The sequence below is a fragment of the Emys orbicularis genome, chromosome 9, assembly GCF_028017835.1.
Source record: "Emys orbicularis isolate rEmyOrb1 chromosome 9, rEmyOrb1.hap1, whole genome shotgun sequence".
NCBI classification, from domain to species: Eukaryota; Metazoa; Chordata; order Testudines; family Emydidae; genus Emys; species Emys orbicularis.
In genome coordinates this window covers 26,010,788-26,035,398 of record NC_088691.1, presented here as the reverse complement: position 1 = coordinate 26,035,398, position 24,611 = coordinate 26,010,788, and the positions used below count along the sequence as shown (strand labels likewise).

Genomic DNA, 24,611 nt, shown 5'->3' with positions numbered 1-24,611 from the left:
CATAACACAGACCTACACAAAATTTCCTTATATCAATATGTGGCTTCCTGTTATCATATGACACATGTAGGGCCTGATTCTCATTTACCCTAAGGATCCTTCACACTGTCCTGGCAGTATAAAAGGCTCTGGCAAGGTAAAGGGGCTTTAAGGTGGGCATAATTACATTTACACCCATTTTATGGTCCCTTTAGATTGCCGTAGTATAAATGAGATTCAGGCCCACAGTCTTTATGGGATTACCTAGCATTCACAAAGAGCAGAAATGACAAGAAAAAAAAATTTAAACAGGCCACTATGCCCACCTGTGGCTGAGCAGTACTCAGAGTTTTCTGCTTGGTATCTGACCTGAACAGAATCAGACCAGACATTGAACAAGTTTGGTGACTCAGGATCATGTGCTGATGTGCAAACTGGCCTGCTCTTCTCCAGCCTATTGTATTGTTTAAAGCAGGGGTAGGCAAACTACGGCCCACGGGCCAGATCCGGCCCGCCAGCCATTTTAATCTGGCCCTTGAGCTCCCATGGGGGAGTGGAGTCTGGGGCTTGCCCCGCTTGGGTGCTCTAGCTGGGGAGTAGGGTCGGGGACCGCTCCACATGGCTCCCGGAAGCAGTGGCATGGCTCCCCTCTGGCTCCTAAGCGTAGGGGCAGCCAGGGCCTCCACTCTGCCCCCACCCCAAGCGTCACCCCCGCAGCTCCCATTGGGTGGGAACCACAGCCAATGAGAGCTGCAGGGGCAGTGCCTGCAGATGGGGCAGTGTGCAGAGATGCTTGAGGTAAGCATCGCCCAGAGCCTGCACCCCTGAGCCTCTCCCTGCGCCCCAACCCCCTGCCCCAGCCTTGATCCCCCTCCCACCCTCCAAACTCCTTGGGCCCAGCCTGGAGCACCCTCCTGCACCCCAAATCCCTCATCCCCAGCCCCACTCCAGAGCCCACACCCCCAACCAGAGCCCTCACCCCCTCCCAATTATGTGAGCATTCATGGCCTGCCATACAATTTCTATTCCCAGATGTGGCCCTCGGGCCAAAAAGTTTGCCCACCCCTGGTTTAAAGATTGACTCATCCTATCTCTGAAGTAGACACTTGGAATTAGGTGGCCATTCAAACCTTAACAAGTTTAGTGTCCTTAAAACTTCCTGTGAAGTTTAGTTTCCTTAAAAAATGAGTCAGAGTCTGTTATCCTGATACAAAAACATGCTTGTGCATGTTCCTTTGGCCTAGTCATCTGCTCAAGTCATCATAGCTACCACAAAGGCTGGTTTCAAATGCCAAGGCAAAACAATCCCAAGATCAAAAAAGTCTGATTCATATTTGCTAAACTGTTGCACATATCTGTTCTTACATCAGAGTGAACCAAACTGCAAATACATGGTAGCTGTGGTGAATATTCACACAAGGTCTGTCCTAGCCACAGTGGGTGCAAACAGCAACAGGATCTGTCTTGAGAAGTGTTCCCAGGATCTGCCCTGAAAACTAGTTGTATTAGCCCTATTACACAGTTTTAGCCCGATAGCCAATGGGTCTGTTTGGTGCTATAAGAATGGTGTTCACAGGATTTATGCATTCAGGACTTTGGTAATGCATGGGAAATAATAATATGTAAACATCATCCAAAATTCTGAGGTTCAAGTCAAATAAGAATCCAAACATTCAGCTGCTTTTCCGATCCTCTTTGGTCTGGAAATGGGCTGGAAATGTCAGAAAATCCAACTTTCCCATGAGATTTCTGGTACTTCCTTCTTCCAGCCAGGCAGGAAGTAGCTTTTCTCATGGTGTTTTGGTTATTTCTGCTTCAATTCAACAGAAGCCAGGAAATACAAAAGTATTATAAATCCTGAACTTTATGAAATTTCTTTGACCTTCAGACAGGTCTGGGCTTGGTTTGAGATTTGACAGAAGAACCAGTCGAATTCTGATTTTAGTTGGTTTGCCTGACCCCTAGTTACAACCACTCAGCCACTGAACATGCTGTCTCAGGTGGTGGGATCTAGATCTTAATTTTTCCCTAAATGAGCCATGCAAGATGAATAATAAAAGCTCCCGGTCACTGTGACCTGGAGAGAGGGAGAGCATCTAACTGTGCACAACATTCTTTTCTGTCTCCTTGTGCTTCACTTCATACTGATGTTGGGCAACAAGTTCATCTTGCCTTCCCCCTCCAAAGTGAGCTTTGTCCTCACTAATATTTGACCCTCAACTCCTCTTTCATTCCCGATTAGTTTGTCTTTGTTTCCAGCCAGGACCCCAGGCATTCCTTCCTAAAATGTCATTCGCTCCTCCTAGTGATATCATCAGCCCATTACAGTAACATCACTGCGAGTATGAGAGAAATCACCCTGAACGTGGGCTCTGCAGGAGGAAATATCAGCTATAAAGGGACATAGAAGGGGTGGAGGGGTGCCACATGCCTCAAATTACAACATTCCCTATGAGTATAAATCTCAGTCCTCGGGCTGGAGAATTTGAAAGGTCAGAGTTAGAGGTGGGATCCTATATCTGGATGGGGCTGAATTCCAGTCTATGACCGTGTTTGGACATAACGGTGAGTCAATCTAAGCTGTTGCCAATCAACATCTTGCCAGGCTGAGTGTGGCTGTTCCAGCAGGACTTCCAGGAGTCGTATGATCAGTGCTGCACATAGTGCACATGAAACCTCTCTCCCTCACCTGTGCTTTATTAGCTGGTGGCATTTTATTTGGGAAACTATTTCCCTATGGGCTGGATTTCTCCAGTCCTCTTCCCACATGCTGTACGAGTTCGTAACTGGGAAACTTTAGAGGGTGCAAGTTGGGGCTTTTTATGCATTTGTTACCATCCCTGGCCCCACTGCAAACTAGTGCAGTCAGCTCTGCCCCTGCAAAGCTGCTCACTGTGACATGACACTTCCATCTCCCTCAGCCTAAGCACTAAGTATGTGACATCTGCCTCTTGCAGATCCTTGTTTCCCTAACTGCTGCCCTCTCCAAACTCAAACAAGCTGTTGGAGAAAACAAAATACAGGAGTTTAAGAAAATTCTGGGGACACATTGGGGAGTGAAGTGTTAAGAACTCTGGGAATATAATTTCCTGTTCCATCCTGTACTACATCCATCTCTCTACTTACTGCCAACATCCACAGGGGATGTTCTTTATGTTCAGTGTTTTGAAGGACAAGAGTGGCACAGACAAGGAAAGGCTGACTGAGGTAAGAAACACAACCCCAAATGGCACACACAATGCCGTGTAATACATCTTCCACCCCAACAACTTAACCTTAGAAATGGATCTTGTCTGTTGGCAAGACAGTGAGCCTAACACCATGCTACCCAGACAGAGGGGTCACCAGGTCACACTAAGGACCCAAGACTGTCCCTCAGCAGGGAAAGGTTTGAGGAGAAGTTAGCTGGGGTTTGTTTTGAGGTGTTTGAGTTGCTGTACATGCCACCTAGCAGCTTTGGCGATATACGATGGTGAGGTTTAAAGACTGGGGGGGGGGGGGAGGAATAATGGATAAACCAATTTCTTGAACCCATTGCACTGAATTATCCAGCTGGTAGAAAAAATAGGGGCACCGCATGAGACACCTCATAGGTGGCAGGGAGAGCAGTGGCATTTCCTTGGGGAGAACTCTTTCAAAGGGACCCTCTCCCATCCCAGCCCCCCTCCCCTTTTCTATACCTCTTTGCGCTAGCTCCCAGAGCCTCTCCCAGGCAGGATGCACACAGCTGAAAGGCTGTTGATAACTGAACCCTTCTCAAAGCTGAGTCCTGCAGCCCTGTGCGCATTAAAGACTCTTCATCACGGGGATGCCCCGTGACGAGCAGCTCTTGGGGGTGTGGCTAGGGGTGTGTGTGTGCATCACCCCCAATCCTGTGCCTCCCATTGGAGGAATAGCGTGTGCCCCCCTTGGCAGGAAAAGAGCTGGCACTCTGCTTGGACGTTTCCTTTCCCCTCTGGGTCACTCATCTCTTGTTATGCTCTCATCCATGGCAGGCAGGGCCTCCAAGCTCAGCCCCCTGCTGGCAGTCCCCTCGCTGCTGTGCACGCTTGAGAAGGACACCATGGTGTGGAGAAGCATAAGGACCAGGACGCACAGTCTGATTTTGCTGTTGCTGAGGCGAGACCCTGCGGAGACAGGCAGCAAAGATGGTGGGTGGGGTTGGTGGTACTGGTGGTGGTGGTAGAGGTGATAGTGATGCTGCTGGTGGTGATGAAGGTGGGGGTCATGATGGTGGTAATGGAATGACTCCGACTCTGTGGATTTGGGGGACGCATTGTAGTTGCTGTCTGGTGGGTGGTCACAAGAGTCCCATTGCACATCGCAGCACTTTGCTTCCTCATTGGATAATTGGTTCTCTAGCAACCCTGGCAAAACATAACAACAGATGGTGAGAATTAGTGAACGTGCAGGGGAAGTCCAATAGATTGTAAAGCCATAGGGCCTGCCAGAAAATCCACCTGCAGTAGGAAAAAAGGGTTTCAGTTCTGGTTGGCTGCCTGCTCCTGGACAACTTTCAGCCTAAGGACTGGCACCCCAAGCACCTTCATTTGGGCAGATTTTCTCTGGGACTAAGTCCCTAGGCCACATTACTCCAAAGAAAAAGCAACCATGGTCCAGGTCCACTTTATTCCAAGATCCAAGGACCATGTGTAATGATATTTTGGGACAAAGCTGTGAACATCTCAGGCTGTGTATTTATCAGATCTTACAAACTATAGGATCAGGCCAGGTTCAGTCATGGATGGGAGAACTGCCAGGAAAACCTAGTGCTAGGTAGGTGGCAGGATGGAAAGTTTGTACTGCCCCTAACTATACTGTACCTGTTGTATGGATGGATAAATAGAGGACTTCACTCTCTGAGCATCTGCCATGAATACTAAACACACTTTAAAAAAGGAAATCCTCTGACATCTTTTGTAGCAGTTAGTGTCAATGAGCTGGTCAAACTTTAACCCAGTCACATTTTGCCTCACTAAATAGACCCTTGACGTTTCAGTTAGCAGTGGGACTGTTTTTCACTTCCTGCCCTAAACTGTCAGGTAGTGTTGCTGTGAGGCTGCTGAACAGCTATATTTCACCTCAGAGATGGAAATATTTCAATACTGGATAATGTACTTCCTATATATTTATTTATTTTATATATATGACCAAATCCTGAAGTCCTTACACAAGATTTGGCCCATGGTACAGTGCTATAGGAGTCTTCAGGGTGAAAGGCTCTAGAGAAATGGAACTTATTACTCGAACATGAGTTGAAAATCCTCCCCATCCATCCCACACATTTGTCCGCCTGTCTTTTTGTATTTCCTCCGTTTCCTGACATGTACAATGGGCAGGAGACAAGAAGTCATTACGGGGACACCTATCCTACTTCCATGACCTTCTTACCCGTACAGATGAAACCAGGCAATCCTCCATAGATCAGCTCATCATTGTCAGGTAACACAAAGGGGCACCTGGTCTGCACCTCCAGGCAGTATTGCTTGCATGGAATCCGGTGTTGGCACTGTTGTTGTGTCACATTGAAATACTCGGAGCACAGCCAGGCCTTGTAGACAGCCTAAGGGAAAAAACAAGACACCGCAAGACACAACATCACATCAGCAAAAACATGTATATTAAAACCATTTAATAATCTTGGGGCTTAGTGCAAGTTAAAGGCAGATGAATGGTGAGCTCTTATCTCACTGTTTAATCTCAATAAATATTTGTTAATACATCAGGGTTACTTATTGAATTAACTGTTTCATTTAAAGCAAACTGAAAGATGTTAGTGTGAAATTCAATTCACAACCTAAAACATCTACATGAGTAAAGCAAATGAACATATAGGCTACTGTCCTCTACTTGTAGGTCCTTAGACATGATTCATTAGAGGCTTTAGTGACACTGTCAAGGTTGGTAGGCTCAAAATTTCACCTGTTTGCAAAATTCGTGAAATTATTTGTTTCCTCTTTAAAAATAAGTGTGGGAATGCTTTTTCCTCTTATGACCATGAGTCATAAGCAACCCTACAAATAACAAAATAACACTGGTAGCTTGGTTCCTGGTAAGTAGCCCTACAATAACAAACTATATTGTGCAGCCCAACACGAATGAGAAACTCTACAACAGCAAACCAGCATCAGCAGCCAGTATAACAAACCAGGATATGAAATCTAGCCCTTGAGAGCAGCCCCACAACAAATAACAATTGACAGAGGTATTAAAGACACACGCACACTTATATGAATCAGAATAGCACCTGCGGTGACACTAGGTAAGATAAAATTACCCGGGCTCTTGATCCTCACACTTCAGGATGTAAACTGCTCACCAGCTGGAGTCAGGAAGGAATTTACCTCTGGTACAATACTGCACAATAATAATCATTATAGGGATTTTACACCTTCCTTTGAGGTGTCCAGCATTGGTCACTGCTGGAGACTGGAGAGTTGGCTTGATGGACCTCTGGAGTGGTCCAGTTTGAAAATACCCATATGCGTATGACTCCTGGAAAATCTACACTAGTTCCAGCCACTGGGGAGATTCGTGGATATTACCAATCCTGCCTTACACTTTATTCTGAATGATGTTAATAAGAGGTAGCTCATTGTTAGTTAGAATGGCCTCTTCCTCTTCTGCTTCACTGTTAAATCTATTTAATCTTCTACATCCATTTACCTATTGTTTAGGTGGAATCCTTTATTCATGGAACACATGCCATTTCTTTTGGTTCAGATGGGCATATCTCATGGGCAACACTACATTTTATAAATGTATTTTAATTGCCAATACGTACCAAACAATGCTTTAACCAGTGCTAGAAATGTTCCTGTACGCCCCTAAATGACGATTTTACATTCATCTTTTAGCTGGTTAGAGCTAAACTTTGCAAAACTCTCAGAATCAAAGGCTAGCTTGCGTGTAGCTTGTAACTTAGGCTCCGCTTGTGCCTGCCTCAGCATTCATACTCCACATGTGCCATAAACTCTGGCTTTGAAGTCTATCAGGCTTATCAACAGCAGCAACTCCTCTAGTGCAAACAGCATAGGCAAGGTCTGCCTGCCCCAAAGGAGTCAAAATCATGCAATAGTGCTGGAGAGGAAATGCCCCGCAAGAACTGGCTAATGGAGATGCCCCTCCCCACCAGAGAAAATAGATTAATAGTTTCTAAGACCAGAGAGGACCATTGTGATTATCTAGTCTGACCTCCTGGATAATACAGGCCATAGAACTTCCCCAAAATAATTCCTAGAGCAGATCTTTTAATAAAACATCCAATCTTGATTTAAAAATGATCAGTGATGGAGAATTTACCACAAATCTTGGTAAATTGTTCCAATGATTTGTTAATAAAGCTTTCCTCTTTGTGGGACTAGTCCCCTTTCCTCCTAAGCTTCACGGTTTGCTTTTCCCCGTTGTTTCTTTCCCACTGCCCTCAGCGGTCTCGTCTGCAGGCTCAGCTTGAGAACCGAAGAGCAGGCCAGACGGCTCCCTCTAAGGCTCCATATCCACTTGTCTCCTTGCTCACTCTGCCACATCCCCATCTCTCAGGTATATGCACAGTAAGCGGAAATTGGCGAAAAGTTTCTTGGAAACAGAGATCTCATGTTTTTCACAGAAAATGGTCAATTTCCAATTTTCCATACAATCCATGACAACAACAGCAAGAAACCAGCATCCCCAGTGCACATATCACTATAATATCTAGGCATCGAATACAAAATTAAGACACATATTAAGGACCACATCCAACACTTATTGAAGTTTAATAGAAAGATTCCCATGGTGTTCAATGAGAACTGGGTAAATCTTTGTGTGTGCTGGAAATGAATCTTGTTCTTCTACATTCAGTTGCCTTACTTGGAATTTTACAAGAATCTTTTACTCTTTTGTCAGCCCTCATTTGTACAGAGAGGATATTATTAGTATTTGTTTATACAATGGTAGCACCACAAGACCCCCCTTAGGAACAGGACCCCTTTGTGTGCGGGGCTGCACAGACACATAGGAAGACATTCACCCTTTCCCAGAGAGCTTACAGTCTAAGCCAGGGGTGGCCAAACTTACTGATGCGCCAAGCTGCCTACGACAATCTTCAGAAGTTCAAGAGCCGGGGCGCACCTGCTGGGTCTCAGGGCTTCATCCTCACAGGAGGTGCCTGACAGGGCTTGGGGCTGCAGCCCCGCTCCTGCTGAAGCCCTGAGCCCTGGCAGGTGTGCCCTTTGGGGCTGAAGCCCTGAGACCCGCCCCCTCCGCTGGGCAGAAGCCCCTATCCCACCACCCCGCCGCAAGGCAGAGGTCCTGAGCTCCTCCACCCCTGTTTGGTAAGTGAAGAATGGGGGAGGAGGGGCCTGGGGATCTCCATGAGCCTCACTTTAACAGTAAAAGAGACACATGTGGCTTGCGAGCCACAGTTTGGCCACCCTGGTCTAAACTGAAACAAGACACAAGAAATAATTATAACAAACACTAGGGTGGAAGGGAGAGGGAAGATGAAGGTAGATTAGATAAGTGTGCCATATGTACAATTTGAAAGACTTTCGCTGAAGGCTGGGTTCACTGTGATCTCCTCTGAGAGGTAATTCCACAGTCAGCCACCCTCTGCTGAGAAAGCTGATTCCTGGTATCCCATGCTCTATCACCCATTCAATTCAAGGTGCAGTTCAATGGAAGAGGTGAGCACTTTCACAACCCAAATCGGAATGTCTAATAGGACACATTGTGACATAATCACACATGATGTTGGTCAACACAGAACACCCAAAAGAAGCAAATTCACTTCTGCATGCAAAATCATCAGGACTAGCTGCTCCATGTTAACCCCACAGAGGCGTCACGGAGCGTCTGTCCTACTGTGTATCTGTTTTATCATGCAAACCAAAGTAATGCTGAGTTAGTGATACATGCACTGTCTGGAATTACCCAGTTCTGGAAGTATCCCACTTACAAGAGCCCATTCCCAAGCTCTTTGCTACTCCTTCCCTCTCTCTAAGTATCCCAATACCCAGCCAGATTCTTAAGGAAACAGCCTAATGTATTCCAGTACAAAGCAGAACAGGTGCCTGCAGATATCTCCACTAGCAACCCAGCAAGGGTGTATCAGGGTGAAACTCCTTATCTTACCCTGCAGCATGGGAGGGCATCTTCCTTTTCATTGCTCAGCTGCTGTCAGAGCCCAGGAAAGTGAGGCTTTGCAGAATGAAGCGGAGAAGTTAACATCAGCTGGGCATGGTTAGACCTGGCTGGGACCCATAGTGAGAAATCATGGCCCTGACAAGCAGGGCCGGCTCCAGCTTTTCTGCTGCCCCAAGCGGCAAAAAAATAAAAATAAAAATAAAAAAAAAAGACGAGCGGTGGCACTTCAGCGGCAGCTCAATCGCGCCGCTTCTTCAGCGGCAATTCGGCGGCAGCTCAAAGAGGAAGAGAGGGAATGAGGGACCCGCCGCCGAATTCCTGCCAAAGACCTGGACGTGCCGCCCCGATACCGGACGGAGTGCTGCCCCTTTGAATTGGCCGCCCCAAGCACCCGCTTCCTACGCTGGTGCCTGGAGCCGGCCCTGCTGACAAGCTAGCTCAGATGGACATTTCCTGCCTTTGCTAGTATGAAGTATTTTAGGGACTGGCTGTTGGAGCCCCTAGGGTCAGGTGTTGGAGGTTTCCCCGGGGGAAAGACTGAGAATAAGCTCCTATCAGCCTTCTGAATTAGCACAGGCTCCCACAGCACTGAAAGCTCCCATTGTATGATCCAATGGCACAGAAACTCTATTAGCTCGAACCCCTGTGCTGTGCTAGAGGCTGTTATCACTTTTGCTGTGAATGACCAAGAGGCAGCAAGAAAATATATGACACAAAATTGCACAAACCTCCCATGTATCCCAGGGTGAGGTGAAGGCATGCCAGCATTCCCACCTCCTTGGGGCTGCAGAACTTTGCAGCTGAAGTGACTAATTCTGGCCCAAATGCTTCACTTCAGTAGGACATACCTAATTCACCAGGAAAAACATAATCTGTAGTATTACTTAAAGTAGCATCCAATAGATGTTAGACCCCAGTTTTTACCCCTGTGCTATCAGGTGCAACCTGTAGGTCCACCAGCCGCACATTGCTGGTTCTCCCTCTGCTACCAAACACAGGCAGAATGTCATTTGGCATTTGTAATTTAATTTTCCTTTGAAAGGGAAAACAATGCAGGTGAGATTGAGGTGCTGGATTGACAGGTCTAGAGACATGTCTCTGTTTATCCCCACAACAAGCACAAGCTGCAGTAGTGTAAGATTTGACACACACATCTCCCTGACCGTGTCCATTGTTTGGAGGGAACAGGAGGAGGCAGGGCACTGGGGCTTGAAGCAGGACCATTCAGAGGATGGCTGTGGAGGCAGGCCTGTGGCAATGGTAGACTTTAGAAAGGGTGATTAGTTTTCCAAGTTACTCAAAACCCCAGTTAAATAAATGAGGTGTGACAGTGTCATTGCCTGCAGAGAGCCCTCCTTGTGGCCTGGCGGGGAGGGGGTGCTGCACAACCCTGCCTTTGTTTCCCTTTCTCACACCTTTGCAATAAGCTCCTCACAGTCCAAGGTATTCAAAACAAGTCTCCCCTTATGGCTGGGGTCTAATTTATTTAATCCTACACATGATTTCCAGTGGCCCTTTCCTCCTAACTAAGGGAATTCCACAACCCTCCTTCTGGTGCTTGTGTTGTGTTTCTACCCGGGCCTGTTGACAACACCATCCACAGTGGTTCCACCCAGGCTGGCAATCAAGTCTTTCCAGAACAGAACTCAATAGTGTCCCTCCACTAATGATCCAAAAGAAACAAAGTCTTCACTCCAGTCTCCAGCTGGACCCAATCCTTTCTCCCTGGGGGGGTCTCTCTTCCTCTCTATATCCAGCCCCCCACCCCCCCAGTCCTTCTTGGGGGGTCTGGCCTCCCCTTGGTGCCCCAGTGTCCCCTGCAGGAGTTTTCTTGCTCTCTGCAGCCTGCAGGAGCCTTTAACTTCTTCCAGCTCTTCCATGGGCCTCTGCTCTTATCTTTTCCCCAGAAGGACTGGTTGGTGATATTACTCACAAATCACAGGACCTTCATTTTCAGGAGGTGAGCTAATTCATTTTCAGGAGTTGGGGTTGGGCCTATATCCCCTTAAAGGGGCTGGCCATCTGGGACATGAAGCCTCCATCATTGCTATTAGAAATCACTGGGACCAAGACCTTAGTAGGATTCCAGCAAGGTTTCCATGAACAATGAGAACATAAACCATTATACTAGACAGGATAAAAAAAAGCGATACGAGAAGTAAAACCTCATGGTTCAGGGCCAGCAACTAAGTAATAGAGGAAATTAAGAAAATTCCTATAGCAGCAGTTTATCCCACAATTGTCCACTGTGGAGATATCTGAGTCTATTTCGGAACTATGTGGCACTAGTCCAGGGCCGTCCTTACCCATATGCAAAGTACGCAGCTGCGTAGGGCACCAGGAAATTTGGGGCACCAAATTTCCTGGTGCCCTGCGCAGCTGCGTGCTGCTCCAGCCCCTGCTCTGGCTCTTCCCCAGGGCCCCCACACCGCCTCTTCCCGCCCCTGCTCCGCCCCTACTCCCCTGAGCTCTGCAGCATGGCCCGGGTCTGCACTCACCGGTGGCGGGAAGTGCAGACCCAGACCCAGCCGCGCCGCCAGTGAGTGCTGGGGGGTGATTCCCCCCTGCCCCACAAGTCAGTTCTTTCCCTCCCCCCCCCGGAGCCCTGTCCCTCCCCCACAGAGCCCTGGGGACAGCCCCCCCGCTTCCTCCCCTGCAGAGGCCTGGGCCCCCCCCACACACACCCCGCGGGGGGGCTGCGTAGGGCCCCAGAATAGCTAGGGACGGCCCTGCACTGGTCACTGTTAGAGACAGGATCCCAGATTCGATGCACTGCTGCTCTGGTCCAGTGTGGCAATCTCTATGTGCCTATCAGTGCAATATTATTACTTATACAACACTATAGCTATGCATGGCACTTTAGAGAACAAATGAGTGACAGGTGTCTGCCCCAAGCAGCTTGCTGTGGAAATTACACAACATGCAATGGTAATAAATGAAGGAAGGGGGTGTGGGAAGGCAAGGGTTACAGTGGTGGAAGAACAACCATGAGATAAACTGCTAGTGACATGTGCTTGTAGTTAGCTGCTCTCTCTCTCTCTCTCTCTCTTTAAAATGTAGTGTAATAACATTTGGGAACAGTATCTGGAATGACTTCAGGGTGAGGCCTAGCATTGGGAAATGATAACCAAATGGGGAATCCATTTAAGAAGTGGGCATTTTGGCAGGGAATGTGATAGCAACAAACTCTAGAGATGGGTCAGTTGCAAAGTCATCTGACAACAAAGGGTCCTCCCCAAGGAACTTTCTTGGAATAAAATATCTTGCACTATGAGGAATCCAAAATACAATTTCTCTACTCTGATGCCTAGGAAAGATTTATTCCTGTCTTCTCCATTAGAGGGTGCATTCATCCCATTCCATCTTGCATTAGCAGGAATCTGCAGAGCCTTTTAGTTCTATTATCAAAGCAGTGGGATAAGAAAAGTAACATTCATACAAATGAAAGCAGACAGGGAGGATGGAGGGCACAGTGTGTTACTACACTAAAATCTGGGTTCAGAGCCTGACTAGGCCACAGGAGAAATAACTTTGTCCTCATAGTAAAATCCTATAAAAGTATAGGAAATGATAACTTTTCTAGAGAAATTTTCTGTCATTCTATAGGATTTAATATTTAAGACTGCATCTCATGAAGTCTTTATATCAAGACTGGATGTTTTTCTAAAAATATGCTCTAATTCAATCACAGGTTGTTGGGTTAGGTGCAGGAGTCACTAGGTGAAATTCTATGGCCTATGTTATGCCATAGGAAATGTTACCAGAGTCCCAGGGGAGTCAACTGAGGTCACTCAATTAGGGCGAACTGCAAAGAATGGGGCAGACAATTCCCAAAGCTGGTGGATATTCCAACATTTAGATTTACCAACCCAGCACAAAACAGCTTCTATAATACTTCACTGGTTACCCAGAAGCCAACAATACAGTTCCCTTGAAGTAACCCAGCCTTAGGCCTCCATCCAGACACCCGAGTCAACTATGATGAGGATTACTGAAAAACTTATTCATCATATAAAAAAGTTCTACCAATCCCAAAGATCGGACACATTACCTCCCAGGTTAATGAATATTCCAAATCTGACCCAAACACATGCTTACAGCTAATTCTTATTAACTAAACTAAAATTTATTAAAAAAGAAAAAGAGAGAGAGAGAGAATGGTTAAAAGATCAGTATACATACAGACATGGGTACAATTCTTGAGATTCAGATTCATAGCAGAGATAGTGAGCTTTGTAGTTGCAAAGAATTCTTTCAGAAACAGTTCATGGGTTATAGTCCAATGTTTATATTCAGGGTGGTCCAGTCAGGACTGGGATCTCAATCCTTATGATTTAGGCTTCCCCTGCATGAAGCCTCAAGCAGATCTGAGATGACAGGATCAGGACCCAAGGGTCTTTTATACAGTTTTCTAGCAGCCATTTGACCATACAGTCCTAGGTGAAAAATAGGCTTTTGATGTAACCTTCAGTTTCCTAAACTTCACCAGTAATTAACTACATGGATTAACATCAAATTATTTATCCATTAGGCAGTCTTTCACAAACTTTAAAGAGACATATAGACAATGACATTATTGCATTCAAGATTCATCTAAATGTTAATATTCCCTTTATATCTCTGAATCAATAGCTACAGTGACAGACAGGAACTGTCTGTTTACATGGCTAATTATTAAACAAGATATAAGTAAACACACACAATTAGTATCATCTCTAATTCTCTAACAATACAGGTTTGCACTTCAAAGTTCTAGCCTATCTAGCAGGGAATAGCCCTAATTACCATTCACATACTTTCTAACATGTCTTTAATGGTTGGCTTTGGGTCATTTAGCCTGCAGAATGCTTAACCCTTTCTGGCCACGTGTTACACTATGTATAAGATTTGTTGCAATTATATAACAGTGGTAGCAACAATGGTTTGCATGGTTATATTTTAATTAGACAACATCACAGGAAGTGAGATTAGAAGATCATGATGGTTCCTTCTGGATTTAAAATCTATGAAACAGAGAATTATCTCCCTGGTATATAGCTCCATAAAATAATTAAAAAATATAAAGAAAGGATTTTATTCTTTATAGTATTCTTTACATCTTTACAGTAATTTGTATACAACCTGATTGGCTTTATTCCTATTAAATTCAGTGGGATTTTTTCATAAAGGTTTCATTCTATTCTCCATTGGCTGATATTAGATAACCACTCTGCAGGTTGACATGAATCACTATTACTGTTCTCCCTTCACTAACCCATTCATTGTGATCAGGAGCTGCCATAAACCTGCAGTGGAGATGGGGACAATGGAGAGAGTATGGCCAGCTCCAGACTTGATCTCATAGTTGGAGCAGATTCAACTTTCTACTTTGAACATGTCTTGAAGCATCAACTGGAATTAACAGACAGTTTTAGACACTGATAATAGCCCCAATTGAACTAGTATAATAGCAACTTACTGGGAAGCTCCCACGCTTTTCTCATCCTGCACCTGTGTGTGTTCACGGGAATCCACTGTTTCCCTGTGCACAGAGCAGAATATGGTTGAATAAAATAGGAAGTGATTCCTAAATATTTAGGAGCCTGAAAGTGTTGAGTTCAGTTTGCTGTTATTGGGGTCATACTATTTGTTGTTTGTGAGGGGTTAAATAGCCACCAAGTATTCATAAAAATGTTCACGGGTCTCCAAAGTTCGTGAATTTTAGCCCAAATTACTCTTTGTGCTAGGTAGGAATTATTTACTATTCTCTTTATTAGTCATTCATTTTTCTCCTGTTCAAAAGTCATCCAATTAGGGAGCAGAAGCAATACCATGTGGCTTAGGGGACCCCTCCCAATCCATGGGTAATGAATAGTGAATGGGTGAACAGTTTGCACATAGCTCATAGGATGAAATTTGTTCATATAAATTCTGGTGTGAATACTAACCAATAGTGTACACATTCACAAAAATCAAGATCGGTCCATGAATGATTCATGAAGAGGAAAAAGGTGTCAAATTTGCAGGGAATATCATTCATTATTTGACCAACTCCAGAACAGGTGTCTGTCACCATGAGCATGAACAGCAGCTGCATGGCTGAATGTGACATGCTGAAGGCAAAGAACTCCTTGATGCAACCCCTCACAAGAGGATGCAAAGATATCACAAATAGCTGATCTGCAAGTCAAGTCTCCATTGCATTCTGTTTACTTTCTGGGCTACACCATAGCTTTGTGCCAAAGGGAGATAGAATTTCTGCACCTGGATTCATACAAAAATGAAATTAGATCTGTAAAATAAATATTCTGTGAGGACTGAAGTCACCCAAATGGCACTATCTGCAGTACCAAAGGCAACAGCAAGACCTTCCCTGAAGTCTTTAAGAGGGAGATGGACACAATGGTGGCCAAATGACCCAAAGTTGACATACAGCACTTGAAATCTTGAATGCCTGTAGCAGCCATACACAGCCTGTGCAAGGTCTGTTCTTTTCTATCATGCCAAGGATTTCAGTTAGACAGTAGGGATGGAAAGGGCCATTTAGGATGTAGTCAGCTCACGGCCAGGGCCAGATTGTTTCCCACAGTCTCCCATTCTCCATGACTTTATCTAGCAATGGAACTTCAATACCTACCCTCAGGAGACTATTTCACAGCTGAGAACAGTATATCCTACCTTGGGATTTGGTACATCATGCCAGTATATGGATTTGTTAAGAACAAATCACATCAAACCAACTAATATCCCTTTTTGAAAGGGTAACAAGTCTTGTGGATGGGGGAAAGCAGTAGATGTGATATATCACAACTTTGATAAGGCTTTTGATACTGTCTCACGTGACCTTCTCATAAGCAAACTAGGGAAATATAGTCTAGATGAACCTACTCTAAGGTGGGTGCACAACTGGTTGGAAAACCGTACTCAGAGAGTAGTTATCAATGGTCAAGTTGGAAGGGCATATTGAGTGGGTCCTGCAGCGATCTATCCTGGGTCTGGTTCTATTCAATATCCCCATAAATGATTTGGATAATGGCATAGACCCATGGAGAGTACACTTATAAAGTTTGCAGATGATATCAATGTGGGAGGGGTTGCAAGCGCTTTGGAGGACAGGATTAGAATTAAAAATGATCTTGACAAACTGGAGAAATGGTCTGAAATAAATAGGATGAAATTCAATAAGGACAAATGCAAAGTACTTAGGAAGGAATAATGAATTGCACAAACAGAAAATGGGAAATGACTGCCTAGGAAGGAGTACTGCAGAAAAGGATAAGGGGTTATAGTGGACCACAAATTAAATTGGAGCCAACATTGTAATACTGTTGCAAAAAAGCAAACAACATTCTGGGATGTATTAGCAGGAGTGTTGTGATCAAGACGCAAGAAGTAATTTTTTCACTCTACTCAGCACTGATAAGGCCTCAGCTGGAGTATTGTTTCCAGTTCTGGGCACCACACTTTGGGAAAGACATGGACATATAGGAGAAAGTCCAGAGGAGAGCAATAAAAATGATGAAAGGTCTAGAAAACATGACCTACGAGGAAAGATTGAAAAAAAAACTGGATTTGGTTTGCAGTGTGCCCTTGTTGCCAAGAATGCTAACAGCATATTGGGCTGCATTAGTAGGAGCATTGCCAGTAGATCGAGGGAAGTGATTATTCCCCTCTATTCGGCTTTGGTGAGGCCACATCTGGAGCATTGAGTCCAGTTTTGGGCCCCCCACTACAGAAATGACGTGGACAAATTGGAGAGAGTCCAGCGGCAGGCAACGAAAATGATCAGGGAGCTGGGGCAGAACACTTACGAGGAGAGGCGAGGAACTGGGCTTGTTTAGTCTACAGAAGAGAAGAGTGAGGGGAGATTTGATAGCAGCCTTCAACTACCTAAAGGGGGTTCCAAAGAGGATGGAGCTCGGCTGTTCTCAGTGGTGGCAGATGACAGAACAAGGAGCAATGGTCTCAAGTTGCAGTGGGGGGAGGTCTAGGTTGGATATTAGGAAACACTATTTCACTAGGAGGGTGGTGAAGCACTGGAATGGGTTACCTAGGGAGGTAGTGGAATCTCCATCCTTAGAGGTTTTTAAGGCCCGGCTTGACAAAGCCCTGGCTGGGATGATTTAGTTGGTGTTGGTCCTGCTTTGAGCAGGGGGTTGGACTAGATGTCCTCCTGAGGTCTCTTCCAACCCTAATCTTCTATGATTCTATGTTTAGTCTGGAGAAGAGAAGACTGAGGGGGGACATGATGATAGACTTCAAATTAGGGCTGTCAAGCGATTAAAAAAATTAATCGCGATTAATCGCACGCTTAAAAAAATTAATTGCACAGATAAAGAAAAATAGAATACCATTTATTTAAATATATTTGGAGGTTTTCTACATTTTCTAATATATTGATTTCAATTACAACACAGAATACAAAGTATACAGTGCTCACTTTATATTTATTTTTGATTACAAGTATTTGCACTGTAAAAAAACAAAAGGAACAGTATTTTTCAATTCACCTCATACAGGTACAATAGTGCAATCTCTTTATCATGAAAGTTGAACTTACATATGTAGAATTATGTACCAAAAATGCATTCAAAAATCAAACTATGTAAAATTTTAGAGCTTGCAAGTCCACTCTGTCCTACTTCTTGTTCAGCCAATCACTCAGACAAACAAGCTTGTTTACATTTGCAGGAGATAATGCTGCCGGCTTCTTGTTTACAATGTCACCTGAACGTGAGAATAGGCGTTCGCATGGCACTGTTGTAGCCGACGTTGCAAGACATTTATGTGCCAGATGCACTAAAGATTCATATGTCCCTTCATGCTTCAACCACCATTCCAGGGGACATGTGTCCATGCTGATGATGGGTTCTGCTCGATAACAATCCAAAGCAGTATGGACCAATGCATGTTCATTTTCATTATCTGAGTCAGATGCCGCCTGCAGAAGGTTGATTTTCTTTTTTGGTGGTTCAGGTTCTGTAGTTTCTGCATTGGAGTGTTGCTCTTTTAAGACTTCTGAAAGCATGCTCCACACCTCATCCCTCTCAGATTTTGGAAGGCACTTCGGATTCTTAAACCTTCGGTCGAGAGCTGTAGCTATCTTTAGAAATCTCACATTGGTACCTTCTTTGCGTTTTGTCAAATCTGCAGTGAAAGTGTTCTTAAAAGGAACAACAGGTGCTGGGTCATCATCCGAGACTGCTATAACATGAAATATATGGCAGAATGCAGGTAAAATAGAGCAGGAGACATACAATTCTCCCCCAAGGAATTCAGTCACTAAGTAATTAGCGCATTTTTTTTTAACGAGAATCATCAGCATGGAAGCATGTCCTCAAGAATGGTGACATTGTAAATAAGTAGCAGGCAGCATTATCTCCTGTAAATGTAAACAAACTTGTTTCTCTTAGCGATTGGCTGATCAAGAAGTAGGACTGAGTGGACGTTTAGGCTCTAAAGTTTTACATTGTTTTGTTTTTGAGTTCAGTTATGTAACAAAAAAATTCTACATTTGTAAGTTGCACTTTTCATGATAAAGAGATGGCACTACAGTACTTATATGAGGTAAATTGAAAAATACTATTTCTTTTGTTTATCATTTTTACAGTGCAAATCTTTGTAATAAAAAATAATATACACTTTGATTTCAATTACAACACAGAATACAATATATATGAAAATGTAAACAAAATCCAAAATATTTAATACATTTCAATTGGTATTCTATTGTTTAACAGTGTGATTAAAACTGCGATTAATCACGATAAAATTTTTTTGAGTTAATCGCGTGAGTTAACTGCTATTAATTGACAGCCCTACGTCAAATATATAAAAGGTTGTTATAAGGAGGAGAGCGGTAAATTAATCTCTTTATCCACAGAGGACAGGACAAGAAGTAAGGGGCTTAAATTGCAGCAAGGGAGATTTAGGTTAGATATTAGGAAAAACTTCCTAACTGTCAGGGTAGTTAAACACTGGGACAAATTACCTAGGGAGGTTGTGAAATCTCCATCTTTGGAGCTTTTTAAGAACAGGTTAGACAAACACCTGTCAGGGATGGTCTAGATAATACTTCGTTCTGCCTCAGTGCAAGGAACTGGACTAGATGACCTATCAAGGTCCCTTCCAGTCCTACCTTTTTATCATCTCACTGTCTAGAGGTTTTCTCTGATATTTAACCTACATTTTCTCTTCCATAAGGGAAAGGGAAATCCCATCCCCTTGTATTGCCATAAATCATTCCTAACCTCCTTGGTGTTTACACGTTTCTAATATTTGTAGATGCATCATACTGTCCATTTAAATAATTGCTTAGCCAAACTAGACTGATTTAACTCTTTTCACCTTTCCCTATAAGTCAGTCTCTGATCTCTTTAATCATTAGCAGCTCTTTCTGAACTCTCTTCAGTTTGTCACAATCCTTCTGTTATTACGGTTCCCAGAACCAAATGCAATATCCTATAGGATGTGCTGTCTACTCTAATTGGTCAACATAGGATGGCAAGGACCGGATTCTGTTAGGTGAAGTCGGCCTCCTCTGCACCATGTGATCACTCCAAGATTCTTTGCCAGACTCCTTGTCACTATAACTCTCTTGCACTATGCACTGATTGGAAGTGGATGTGTCCACAAGTGTAGTTCATGAACAACCAGTTGCTTCCTACTGAGCATGCATTTCCTGCCATAAAAGGACATCACCTACTTTTTCCCCCAGGATCAAAGGGGCCTCACCAATATTGCTGCCCCATCTGGCATAGGTAGATTATGGGATATCTCTGTGCCACTAAAATGCATTAATAAAGTTTCTCCTGGCTCCACCTGCACTAGAAGACAAAGGAAAAACATTAGTTTAAAACCAAGTTAACATTTATCATGTAGATTTTCAACTGGGGTATCCCTGGGATGGTGGGGCCAGACTAACCTCCCTTATGGATCTCCCAGTCTGTGTTTCTTGTCTAAGCTGCAGGTGAAGCCTGCTTATGACTAACACCTGCTCCTGTGACTCACAGAAAACAGCACCTGCAGTGGCACAGCTTGGGGATAATCGTTCATGTGGGGCTTCGATCAGGAACAGGAGTCAATTCCTGGATTAAGTAGCAGGTGAAAAGCTCATTGAAACAACCCTTATGTTTAGGGCCCTGCCAAATTCACGGCCATGAAGAATGTGTCACGGACCATGAACTCTGGTCTCCCTCTGTGAAATCTTGTCTTTTGTGTGCTTTTACCCTATACTACACAGATTTCATGGGGGAGACCAGCGTTTCTCAAATTGGGGGTCCTGACTCAAAAGGGAGTTGTGGGGGGGGGGGTCACAAGGTTATTTTAGGGGGGGTCACGGTATTGCCACCCTTACTTCTGTGCTGCCTTAAGAGCTGGGTAGTCACAGAGTGGTGGCTGTTGGCCGGGTGCCCAGCTCTGAAGGCAGCGCCCCGCCAGCAGCAGAGCAGAAGTAAGGGTGGCATACCATACCATGCCACCCTTAGTTCTGCGCTGGGCCTTCAGAGCTGGGTGGCCAGAATGTGGCGGATGCTGACTGAGGGCCCAGCTCTGCAGGAAGCAGTGCAGAAATAAAGGTGGCAATACCATACCATGCTATCTTTATTTCTGTGCTGCTGCTGGCAGTGGCTTTGCCTTCGGAGCTGGACTCCTGGCCAGCAGCTGCTGCTTTCCAGCTGCCCAGCTCTGAAGGCAGCGCTGCCGCCAGCAGCAGCACATAAGTAAGGGTAGCAGAACCGCCCCCCATACAATAACCTTGCGACCCCCCCCCCCCCGCCCCACAACTCCTTTTTGGGTCAGGACACTTACAATGACAACATCATGAAATTTCTGGTTTAAATGGCTGAAATCATGAAATTTACAATTTTTAAAATCCTATGACCATGAAATTGACCAAAATGGATCATGAATTTGGTAGGGCCCTACTTATGTTACAGGAAGTAGACCCATATAGGCCAGGGGAGATGGGGTTCCCTCAGGCATTGGCAGAAGAGACATTATCTTAAACATACAGGAAAAAACAAGAGAGAGGAGCTCTTTTCATGTCTCCAAAAGGCCTAAGTACCATGTGGAATGTCCCTGTATCACAAACACAACAAGAGCCACTCACAAATCACAGAGAAAGCATGAACAGAACTTGTTTCAAATAGTCTTTTTTGTTTGTTCTTTGTTCTTTCTTCCAAGTGCGCCTGCTGCTTGAGACACTGCTTTGGGATTGGGGTTCTCCTAGGCTTCTCATTTCTCTCCTGTGTCTTACTTCAAAGGCTACACCTCATGTTGCTCCTTCATTGATTTGACCAGAGGGAGGGGCAAAGAAGCCTCCCACAAGACCCAAACATAGCAGTAAATTTTGTTGCCTCCAGAACCTTAGGCCTGGCCTGTGGGGCACTTCATGCTAATGATCCACGTTGGTGACACAGAATCAGGTTTCTCCTTTCTGCCTTGCAGTTTGCTGGTAGCATCGTGTGGCAGATTGGCAGCACCTACTGTGTAAATTCTGCTGCCCCATCTCTGTTGGGCACCAAGCCCCTCTTTGTCTGGAGAATTCATGGGCACTGTTCTCCCATGAGCCTCATGGCACAGCTCCAAGTCTGATACTTTCTCTTTAGCACATATTGAATAAGGAAAAATCTACTTGTGATTTCTGTGGGTGTTTAGTTAGGAAATCCTTGCGCCATGCACAATAGAAATCTCCTGTTCTTGGTCAAAAATAAAGATGGCAAAGGGCCACTGGCTAAATACAGCTTGCAGCTGCTCCACACCAAAGCCAACCAGACTATCACAGAGCCAGCTTTCTAGGACTAGAACAAAGTGCTGACTTCAAACAGAAACTGGCATTTTCCTGTCAAATACTGAACAGACTGAGAAATATCCCAACAACATTATGTCAAAGGAATAAAAATAACAAAGATTACTGAAGCAGCAATTCTTATGGCTTCTCTTGCTGTGGATGTTTCTGAGGTTATTCCATTCTTTTCCTACCAGCAGGAAGTGAGAGCCGTTAGGACAGAAAGACACTTATTCTCCATTAAAATCAAAGGGAAAAGCACAGCTATGAACGCTAATTTTACATCATTGTTTTACATTTTGTTCAGAAAAGTGAAGCTTGGTTTTTAACTTTACTGGTGTTTCTTTATTTTGTCAGTTTCAGGTGAAGATAAACAGCCGGCACTCCCGAGAAGTGGTGCACCTCTGATATCTGCCACCTTCCCTGCTTTTTCAGCTCACAAGTCTGACCAGAGGACTACTTTAGGGAGTAGATGGTGCAAAGATGCACCATTCCCCGGGAGGAGGAGGGATGGGTTATCTATCTGCACTTGAATTTCCAAGACACCATAGGGCAATCAAATAAATGTTTAAATAGATTAGATATAAAAATATGATACATTTAGTTTATCTAGCTATCTGCCCTCCTAGTCATTGCACCTAATATCAACATTCAAAGTCCAGGCTTTTCCCCACTGATTTCAGTGCAGAAAGAGTTTCATCCTGTTCAAATTTCCCTTACTGCCTGCCTGTTAACAGAAAAATGGCAGACTCCAAGAGGAAAGTTTTACCCTTTTGTTTATATTGTTTCATGTTAATTTCTTTTTAAAGCAATTTAACTGCAGTTCTAGTTGATGTTGAGTTTTGCAGACATTGACATTTTCCTATAAACTTCATTAGCCAAATTCAGAGTGCTGCAGGGGGTTTGGGTTTCAGGTGGAAATAAATCTTTGGGATTCACCCAACAAGCCCCTCAGCACTTTTCAAGAGGACACTGTGCCTGGGATAAACTGGGGGCCCAGAGGGAGGATCATCTGTAATTAACTTAACAAGCTGCTGTTTTCCCATTAAAACAGGAAGTAAGGCTTAGGGAAATCTCCCCTGGGAAATCCTGCTTGTGGCTAATCATCGGGGGGGATCTGGCCCAGCTGGAACAAAACTCTTCTCTTTAATTAGAGACGGGGGCTCTGGTAATGGCTGCCATGGCAACTGCAGGCAACTGCATCTGCTTATTGAGGAAATAGGATTTGCAAATTGAATGGAAAGAATACAAGGGCTGTGGGTGTAAGAGAGGGAACAACAGGTAGCCAAGGACAAGAGTGAAAGATAATGAGAGGAGAGAAGGAATCAGGGAAACTTTCAGATATGATTTAATCTGATTCAGCTCAGAAAGGTAAGATCTTGTGGCTGCTTCCTTTTCTGCTAAAATTACATCTGGATGAAGAGCAATTATTTCATCCCATCTAACTGCAGAATAGGAGCATCAGGTGGCAAGAGCATGAACACCACCAGCAATGGAACAGGACCTTTCTAGTTCTGGGGCTGGAGCCAGGCAGCTGGCTGCACTCCCTTCCTCACTAGAAGCATTTCACACAACAGAGAGAGCATCTGGCTCCAGTTCCATCAGTTTCCTTCAGTCAGGGTCTAGACCAGGGGTGGCCAACCTGTGGCTCCGGAGCCACATGTGGCTCTTCAGAAGTTAATATGCGGCTCCTTGTATAGGCACCGATTCCGGGGCTGGAGCTACAGGCGCCAACTTTCCAATGTGCCGGGGGTGCTCACTGCTCAACCCCTGGCTCTGCCACAGGCCCTGCCCGCACTCCACCCCTTCCTGCCCCCTCCCCTGAGCCAGGAGTACCCTCAATCCTCCCCCCCCAGAGCCTCCTTCACACCACAAAACAGCTGCTCGGGAGGGAGGGGGAGGCACTGATTGATGGGGCTGCTGGTGCATGGGAGGCACTGGGAACAGGGGAGGGGCTGCTGACGTATTACTGTGGCTCTTTGGCAATGTACATTGGTAAATTCTGGGTGCTTTTCAGGCTCAGGTTGGCCACCCCTGGTCTAGACCCATGCAGGAGCACCCCTTACAGATCAGCAGTAGCTCTGGAGTCACCTAACCAATGGTGCCCATTCTCCCAGAGGCATTTCAAATCATACACACAAGGTTGGGATCACTCAAAAAACCATCTTCTTCAGGGCTAGTTTTATTAACTCATCATAACAAATTAACAATTCCTTTCTTCCCTTTCACAGGGACAAACTCAGTCCTCTCCCAGCCTCTCTTCCTTGAGGTCTTCATCAAGCCTCTTCACTGGGTATTTAACAAATACAAATCTCAACTGTCTTGACCCCTAAATCTAATCCCTACAAAGTCCAGCTGTTTTCATAAAACTTTCCAGGTCAATTTTCATAAACCTTACCAGCCTGCTCCCCTTCTTCTACAGGGATCCACAAGATTCCTCAAGCCTTCTCTCTAGGGCTCCCCACTCAAGAGCCTATCTTACTCCTAGTGCAGTGTTTCTCAAACTGGGGTCGCCGCTTGTGTAGGGAAACCCCCTGGCGGGCCGGGCCGGTTTGTTTACCTGCCCTGTCCGCAGGTCCGGCCGATCGCAGCTCCCACTGGCCACGGTTCACTGCTCCGGGCCAATGGGGGCTGCTGGAAGCGGCGCGGGTTGAGGGACATACTGGCCACTGCTTCCAGCAGCTCCCATCGGCCTGCAGCGGTGAACCGTGTCCAGTGGGAGCCGCGATTGGCCAGACCTGCA

The 24,611-nt window shown here is 45.0% G+C and overlaps 1 protein-coding gene across 1 annotated transcript in view; it reads right to left on the bottom strand.

The window, feature by feature from the left end:
• Nucleotides 1-3,939: 3,939 nt before the first annotated feature.
• Nucleotides 3,940-24,611, bottom strand: part of NALF2 (NALCN channel auxiliary factor 2) — an 84,463-nt gene continuing 63,791 nt past the window's right edge. Inside the window, exons 2-3 of the mRNA XM_065411322.1 lie at nt 5,371-5,542; nt 3,940-4,346 (exon numbers count right to left, since the gene is read on the bottom strand). Of these exons, the coding sequence (XP_065267394.1) occupies nt 3,940-4,346; nt 5,371-5,542 (579 nt within the window). The remainder of the gene's footprint in view (nt 4,347-5,370; nt 5,543-24,611) is intronic.